Source organism: Jatropha curcas, chromosome 11 (genome assembly GCF_041381405.1).
Source record: "Jatropha curcas cultivar XTBG-Jc1 chromosome 11, XTBG_Jcur_1.0, whole genome shotgun sequence".
NCBI classification, from domain to species: domain Eukaryota; kingdom Viridiplantae; phylum Streptophyta; class Magnoliopsida; order Malpighiales; family Euphorbiaceae; genus Jatropha; species Jatropha curcas.
The window spans coordinates 11,519,753-11,528,734 of NC_143161.1; the positions used below are offsets into that span (position 1 = coordinate 11,519,753).

The 8,982-nt window shown below is 34.6% G+C and overlaps 1 protein-coding gene and 1 pseudogene across 2 annotated transcripts; one reads left to right on the forward strand and one right to left on the reverse strand.

Moving 5' to 3' along the window:
* Positions 1-6,015, forward strand: LOC105648021 (Man1-Src1p-carboxy-terminal domain protein). Of its 2 annotated transcripts, none has more exons than XM_037635218.2 (10): positions 1-445; positions 1,648-1,803; positions 1,905-1,972; positions 2,098-2,243; positions 2,348-2,462; positions 2,548-2,628; positions 3,274-3,411; positions 4,110-4,197; positions 4,843-4,959; positions 5,708-6,015. In XM_037635218.2, the coding sequence occupies exons 1-10, from the start codon at positions 163-165 to the stop codon at positions 5,728-5,730; spliced, it is 1,215 nt and encodes a 404-aa protein (XP_037491146.1). In that variant the 5' UTR covers positions 1-162; the 3' UTR covers positions 5,731-6,015. The 2 variants fall into 2 exon arrangements, with proteins under 2 accessions (XP_037491146.1, XP_012089662.2); XM_012234272.4 differs by having other exon boundaries at positions 2-445; positions 1,648-1,775; positions 1,901-1,972.
* A 1,053-nt stretch (positions 6,016-7,068) lies between these two features.
* Positions 7,069-8,718, reverse strand: LOC105648023 (cytosolic sulfotransferase 5 pseudogene; annotated as a pseudogene).
* Positions 8,719-8,982: the final 264 nt, after the last annotated feature.

Sequence of the window (8,982 nt, forward strand, 5' to 3'; positions counted from 1 at the left end):
AACGGGTGTAAGATTGCACGCGTTAGAAAAACCGTTGATAGAATTGTGTGATTAACCTTCATTTAGGGAATCGTATTTCTTGAAAAGCTCAAAATTGCTGTAGTTCTCTCCTCTTTCCTTCAGCGGTGCCACTCTCCCCAGAAGCAGAAAACAACCATTAAAATGCTCTCTGAATCGACGTCTTCTATGACTAAAAAGCGTCCAAAACCAGGTTTTAAGAGCCGTAAACCCGAACTTGAACCCAACTTATCTTCTTCTTCGCATTCTACAGTGATGGAACCACCTCAGAGCTTGTTTCCTTCAAAGGGGGAGTTCTTGAGACTCATTGCAGTGCTAGCAATCGCATCTTCAGTGGCTTTAACCTGTAATTTCATTGTCGGCTACATCAGTCCCACCACAAAGCCGTTCTGTGATAGCAACATAGACTCTCCAGATTCTTTCTCAGGTGGGTACTATCTAATTTTGCGATTATTTTAATTTTCATGTACCTCGCTGTAATTGGTCTATTCCCTTTGTTCTTTCGTTTCTCCTTCCGGGTTTCTTTCCGTTGTGCTGAAATTTTATTCAGTACGAATTTTGTAGATGAGTCATATTCCCTATTGGTTTCTGCTTGCCGTGAATTTTGTCTTTTTAAGCAGTAGCATTAGATCAATTTTTCTTTAGATTTATTTTTTCCTTTTAAGCAATCACTTGAATTTATCTATAGGTTTAATGTTCATAAACAAGTTAAGTTGAACCAGTAGCAGTTTGAGCTGTACTTCGAATACAAACTTAAAATAAAATTTAACAAGCTTATAGTGTGAGCTATTATTCTAGTTAGGCCTTTTTTTTCCCTCTGTTTTTTTTTTTTCCTTTTTTTTATTAGATGAATGTAAAAATTAGACTGAGCATGGTTGATCGTTGTTTGTCAGTTGTGACTTCAAGAAAGGCCAAACTTGAGTTATCTGGTTTATTGTAGGTTCATTTGTTGCATATGTCTCTATCTCTGATGCTTTACTAGAAATTCTCTTTTAGTGCATAAAACTTCCAGTATATTGGCATTCCTTGTGAAGATAAGAGGTTACAGTTTTGGAATTTATTAGAAAATATATTTTAGATGATTGCTAACTGTTAACAGGTTAAAACCTGAAACTTCAGGTTATGGGTTTGACTTTGACCGATAAAGTACTTTCTGGTCAATTTACATTCATGAGATAGTATGATCATTTTGCTCATTGTGGAAACAAGGTTTTAAAGTAGAATGTTGTTGAATGTATGACTTTGTAGTTGTACGGGTTTTATAAAATGACTAGCTTTGAGCCTTTTTGTAATTTTTGATAGATGGTACTGCATTAAAATCATGTCCTGGTATTACATTTACATGTGCTTTATATTATTTCTACATTTCTCTACTGTTCTGTTACATGTTTCCTGTGAATAGGACCATGATGCCACTCTTGTATAATTCCATGCAAATGCCTGTTTTTACATCTGGTATTTTTAAGCATATGTTATTATCTCTTTGTGCATCCATTTCTTCTATATATTTTTAATGAACAGTATTGTATTGCAAATGTGTTATCCGTAGCCCTTAGGAGTCATTCTTTCTACGGTGCTTATTGCCCATGCCAATATTCCCTCTCAACCAGAGTGCATTTTTGTTTTCAGATTCTTGTGAGCCTTGTCCAAGACATGGAGAATGTACTGAAGGCAAATTGGAATGCATTCGTGGCTATAGAAAGCATCAAAACATGTGTATAGAAGATGGAGATATTAATGAAATAGCTAAGAAACTTGTCTGTTCTAAGAATCTTGTTCATTACGGTACACTAATTTTCTAAGCATCAAAGAAACACTTTTTTTTTTCTGAAATTTTATCATATTTCTCTAAATTCCTTTATTCATGTGCTGTACAATGCAGTCAGACTGGGTGGAAACTCGACTTTGTGAAGCTTATGCTCAATTTTTATGCAAGGGAGCTGGTACAATTTGGGTATGTGTCTTTTGCAGCTCTCCTAAGTTTGAAAGCTGTTTAGACTGTTATTTGCTTATACTGATGAACATTATGGATGTTCAATTGATATGCAGCTGACTTATTAATAAGGTTTTCGTTGACAGGCGAAAGAAGATGATATTTGGGATGGTTTAGACGAACACCAACTGATGGAAAATTTAAAGCAAGATAGTGCTATTTATACGTATGCCAAACGGAGGGCAATGGAGATCATTGGTAGGTTATTGGAGCTGAGGACGAATTCTTATGGGTATGCTATTTCCACCTCAATTTATGCTTGAAATTTGATGAAAGCTTTGAGTCCTTTGGTTTTATGTGCCTCAATCATTTTGACCGTGTAAAAACGTTTTGCAGGCAAAAAGAGTTGAAGTGTCCAGACCTGGTTGCAGAACACTATAAACCCATTACCTGCCGCCTATTCCAATGGATCTCCAACCATGCTTTTGTTATTGCAGTTCTATGTGCACTGGTAATTAATTTTCTAAAAGCAGGCATTTGTTGCTTTATTTAGGCATAAAGTGTTGAAGTTTGTTCATAGCATTGAGAATCTACAGGTTGTGGGATGTACATTATTACTTAGGAAAGTCCAACGCAGATGGTATCTATCAGCTAGAAGTGAAGAGCTGTACCAACAGGTATCCAAAGGCTGTCATCTATTGTTGTAAAGCACCAAGTTGTTTGATTCTCAGCGTCTGAGTTTGGAACCTGTCATAATTTAGACTATTGTGGAGATTGTTATGCATTATTTTTCAAGACCCGATTATTTGATTTAATTTCACAAGTATTATTTCACGTATGATTTTGATTCCCTGGAGCAATGTTTTTTCAGTTACAAGTTAAAGATGAAACTTTATATTGAAAGAATTAAGTACTAATAAATGTAATAGATAGAAAGTAAGGTTTTATTATTTGGTTGCGTGTTGCTTTGATTAGTGATATTGTTTCAAGATGGTTGATTGTAAGCTATATACATGTTTTAATTTTTATACCACATTATTAATACATGGTAGCTAGAACACTTATCATTTTTCGTCACTAATTACCTATTTTGTGAGTGTTAAAACTTTCATCCTTGGAGTTGGTTTTTCACAAGGGATTAAGTTTTCAGGTTTTGCTGGCCCTAAAAGTCAATGTTACTATGGGTACATTGGAAGATAATTATGTGCATGAAAGGCAGAAGAAGTAACTGATAGCTTTCATTGTATTCATGGGGTTAACCACTGATATCCCATTGTTAGTTTTGAAAAAAACCACTGATGCAGGTTTTTCCTATTTGTTAGGTTTGTGAGATACTTGAAGAGAATGCTTTGCTGTCAAAGAAGTCAAATGGTGAATGTGAGCCTTGGTTGGTTGCCTCTCAGTTAAGAGATCATCTGCTTTTACCCAAAGAAAGGAAGGATTCTGTGTTGTGGAAAAGGGTACTATTAATTGGAATGACTTTGGTTATAAATGTATTTATTTTCTGATGTTGCATGATGTTATCCACTTAAAAGTTTTCCCTATTCTCACTTGCTGTCTATAATGGAATTGGAACTTTTAGCATTAGGATGACTCAACCTACACTGAGGTTTTGATTTCTTTTGCTTTATATTTTTTTCTGACAGTGAAACCTTTAATATTTTGAAATCATTTATTAATACAACAGTTCAGAGTCCAGTTTGTCCCTTGTATTGAACCTCATAGCTAGAATTGTGAATAATAGAATGGGAAACAGTTGGAATCAGATTGAACAAGTCATTGCTATTAGTTTCTTAAAACTAGCAAAATAATTCAAATATACGCTAAATGAGTACTTCAACTAAATATCATTATAAACTAGTGTCTAATAACTTATGGTGAAAATATTATGTCGAAGAAATAATTTAGTACAAGATTCATTTAAAAAGTATATGTGATATGTCTGTAGCATAAAAGGGAATATCATACTGGTAGACATGTAACACGTCTCAGCCGATATTTAAAACCCTGCTGATATCATTTTTCTTTTGTTTTTAAGCTCTATGATTCAATGCTTCTGTACCTGACAATTGTTTATGCTATTCTACTCCTAACCCCAGTATTCAGATAACTAGAAAAACGACTATAAAAGGAAATACTAATTTCTGTTCTATTGCAGGTTGAGGGGTTGGTACAGGAAGATTCTCGAGTAGATCGATATCCTAAGCTGGTGAAGGGTGATTCAAAAGTTGTGTGGGAATGGCAAGGTATGGGAACTGATTGGTCTGTTTTCCTTTTAATTCATAGAATGTTCTTACTTCAATGTACTAATTTCTATTATATTTATGGTTATTTCATGTATCCATTTCTTTTATCAGTTATGATGCAGCCAACTGAATATTTATAGGTTGAATTATTAAGTGCAGTAGTTAGTGCCTGGAATTTTTGACCTAGGGCTTCATCTAGCACTCAGACCTCAGATCATTTATGGAAGCAAATTCATTCTTGATTGAGCATTCGAGTGGCTTGCAGATCTATTGCTTTATATGCCTGAACTCTCGTAGAAATTGTTCAATGTTTGATACAAATAAACAACTTAGGTTTGACAGATTATAAAGGTAGGATTTTGAAGACAATAAAATGCTTATTAATTTTGCAGTTGATGCCTTTTCAATGTAAAGGAACATTTGTTTTTTCGGAATTTCCGAAATAGCTTCAATGGCTAAAAATAATGGTTAACTCAATCGAAACAAAAAATTTTGTGCAAGTTGGTGTTATCCTATCTCATGATGGTTTTGATATTTTGTTTAGATTCTTTAGGAGATTATCATCTATGACATTTGAAATGCACTTATAATAAGCAAACATTACTTTTTGTGCATTAAGATGAAATACTTTTTCTCATGTCACAGTTGAAGGTTCTTGGAGCTCCATGAGGAAGAAGAAAAAAGGAGAAATGAGCAAATCAAAGTCCATTGAAGGAGGCGTCACTGGAAATTCTGATAAACAAATCCCTACTTTGAAGTCTGGTAAGTTCTGATGCAGAATAGTGTTTATTTCACAGTTCAGCCGTTGCAAAAGTACCTTTCTCTTAAGTTGCATTGTTATGGGATCTGCTTCCATGCTGTGATTATGGGGGTGCAATTGAGCCGCATTGAGTTAATATACATAGCAAAGCTCGAGTCTTGATAGAAAACTCGAGGCTTGAAACTTAATTTAAGCTTAATCGAGTTTTAATTTTCTGCTCGAACAAATCTTCAAAGTACTTTGAGCTGGGCTTGACTTGACTCTATTGATATTACAAAATTAAGCAAGTAAATTTGTTAAATTTAACATGAAGTACGAATAAACTCGAGTTTTGAACTTGAGCTTGAATTGATAAATCATTTTGAGATAAATATTATCTACAATGAAAAATAATATTTAAAAATCATATGAAAGTTAATATTTGATTAGGTTAAGCCACATCAGTAAAATATTTATGATATAAATATTATATACAATACAAAATATATTTAAAATCATATGAAAGTTAATATTTGATTAGGCAGCTAATCAAGTAAAATATTATGATATAAATATTATTTACAATACAAAGTATAATTAAAATCATATGAAAGTTAATATTATTTTAGGCTAAGCCACTCAAGTAAAATATTAAGATGTACTTACATTAAGCTTGACTTTGTTCTTGTGAGCCTGAGTTGTTTGAATTATTTACATTACAAGCTTTGGTGGTCTTAAACTCTTACTTGTAAACCACAATTGTTTGTACAGAATCCAAGACACTGGTGTTTTGAGCAGTGCAATTCTCACCCAGGCTATTTTCATCAAGTTCAACAGCTTTATTTTCTGCAAATTCTAAAAGGCTGTGGTTTGGGCAAATCGTCGGCAATCAAAATATTGTTTTATCTTTTACCTAGATTGTAATTGTTATTGAAATAGAAAAGGGAGATTGAAATTACTCTCTTTTATTGTGTATTTTTACTTTTTTTTTTTATTATTTTTAAAACAAAATTCTGATATTACATCGATGCGGGCATGTGTTTAAGTTATAGTAGTGCAAAATATTATAATTTGTTTCATCGTTTAGTGATTTCATCTCTGTTCTTTTGTTGAAAGGAAAAATTGATGAATTTAATTATAAATCACTAAAGAAGTCTGATTCTAATGGCTTGTGTTTGGGCACTGCTTGTAATGATCAATGGTGAAATAAAAGAAATCTGCTGTTGGTTCTGTTTCTTCTAGTGCTATAACTAGGTCTGGTAATAATTTTGATTCGAGTGCCTTGGCAATTGCTAGTATGGCTGTAATGACACGAGGCTGCTCAATAAAAGTTTTGCATGAGTTCGTTCGGTAAGTTTAGTTAGTTCACAATAGTTTATGAGTTATCCAGCTTGTGAGCTAATTTTTTCGACTCAGACTGAGCTCATGAGTTAGCTTAATAAATCAAGCTTAATTAAACCTACACTGAAACCAAAATTATATTTGGTTTGATATGTTTCAAGTTTGAGTTTGAGCATGTTCTTACAGAGCTGCATTTGAGTTCGTTAGAGTTTGGTTCGAATCAGTTGGTTTCCAAGAGAGGGAAAGAGAGATTAAACAATTCTTATATATATATATATATATATATATATATATATATAGAACTTTCAAAATCACCGATTTACCTTTAAGTGAAACTAATTTTATCAGATTGCAGGCTGCAACTCATCTATATGAAACCAGAATGGCTAATAATCGCCTGCATGCTAACAATCGCAGGTTAGCCATATGGCAGTGAATTCATTCTCGAGCCTTGGGAGCCGGCCATGTCCGAAGTCATTACCTAAACCGCAAAGAGGAGAGGATGCCGAAAGCTGGGGAAAGAAATTTGAATATAAAATTATTTGAAACGTCGTACACATGGTTACTACTAAATTATGTTTTGACTTGCTCTGTAATATTTAAAATTAAACTGTGTTTATTTATTTATTCGCACCAACGGTAAACGGTTACATCAACAGTGGTCTTGGTACATCTGCTACGACCAAATGTAATCTCTTTATAAACTGTTATATTAAAATGTCTTTCTTTATTTATTAGGACCAATTTAAAATCAAAATCACACCATTTAGGTCATTATTATTTCTCTTCACACCATTTTTGTAAATTGTCAGCTATGAACCGGTACATCACAAAATACAAATTTATGAAACTTGCAGAAAGGAGTCTCAAATCTCATATATCAAGACCAGAACCCTCAAGTTTTTGTTGTGGTTGTGTGCCCACTCAAGTGGGACCCACGAACTAAAGTTAAAAACGGAAGGAAGTAAAGTTGGCTGCAAAACGTGTTATGTGTGAAAGTAAGAAAGAAATAGGAGCAGCCAGTTCAACAGTGATGGCTTTGAATTGGTGTACATGGGCGGTGACTTGAATAAGTTGTACACGGCTCATTAAACGCGTTAACCTGCCTATAAACAGAGGCAGAGGCAGAACACACAATACACACAGAAGAAAGAAGAGAAAAAATGTAGCGAGAGAGTTTTCTAGTTTTAGGATGAGTTTCCTAAAATTAGGGGTGAGAAAAATAGTGAGGAAATTATTTTAGAGTGTTTTTTGGGAAACACTGTGAGTGCCACTATTTTTATATTACTCTCTGTGTACCTACTATTGTTAATAGTAGAAGAATGATTCGGAGTTTGTCCCGTGGACGTAGCCCTAAACGGTTGAGGGTGAACCACGTAAATTTCTGTGTGTCACAATTTTACTTTTCCGCTGCGTTAATTTTCTCTTAATTGGTTGAAAGGGCCTAACAAGAGTGGTATCAGAGCTAATACCCAACAACTGGTATCAGAGCTGATTCCTAACAGTTTTGTGCGTGTAATCTGATCGAGTTTCTCAGACATCTCTGCAGTGAGGTAGTTCTTCCAATCCCCAGTAACACCGCGCCGGAAGAAGGCACCATGAGGCAGATTAAGCATTGAACTTGTACCTTTTTGGTTAATCTCCAAGTTCTTGAGCCTCAGAAAATTACACCTTCCCAGAACCTTGTCAATCTCCTCTTCCTTAGCAAATGGCCTTCCAAGAAATGAAGCTAACTTCCTAACTTGCTCTTTTGGGTCATTTTGGAGCTCCTCATATTTGAGGAACAATATCTTGTCAGGTCTTCTTAAGCTTTCATGCCAATATTGTAAAACATGTTCAAAGAATGGCCCTCCAGGAACAATCCCTTGACAGAAACTATCAAAGGCCTTGTCAAATGGGTAAGACTCTTGTTCCGATGTCCTGGTGGAGTTGAAGAAATGCCACATTGAAACCAAAGTGTCCTTGGGATTTCTGGTTATATACACCATTTTGCAGTTGGAATTCTTGATAGAAGCTGGCAATGAATTGTACGCCAAGTGACTGTGAAAAAGTCCAGGAGAAGGCATATTTGATAGATCAGGAGGACAATGGCCTTTTAAATAAACTTGAGCTTCTAAGTTTCTAACATAAGAATCGGGAGGGGTTTCAGCTAGAGTGTCTTTCTCTTCTTCTTCATTAGGTTTTGCGTTCATGATGCTAAAACAGAGGGCTCTGAGCCATGTTGAGCCTGTTTTTATATAAGAACGATGTCACTATGATATCTCCGTCAAGTGCTTGAAAGTGAGATTGTAGAGTCATTGCTCCACGTAAAATCTCCTCTGGATACCAAGCACCTTCCCACAGACGAAGATCAGAAAGATCCCAGAAATTCTCCTTGGGAAGTTGGTGTAGCAGAAGGTCAGCTGAGCTTGAAGAAGCCATGGTAAGGGGCTATGAGCAGCGCAATCAACAGGTTGGTTAGTTATAAAGTTGGGATAAAACTAAGGCTAGGACCCTCAATTTGTGGCATTATGATAGAAGTCTTAACCAAAGGAGCAATATATATGGAAAAAACTTACTTATATATACTTAAACAAATCAAAAATATTATTTTGATTCAAGCGAGAATATTTCAGACCACACTTAGAAAAAAAATAAAATAAAACAACATTTAAAAAAAAAAATCATTTTCTGATTGGTTTGACTAACAGCCAACATTATGTGAA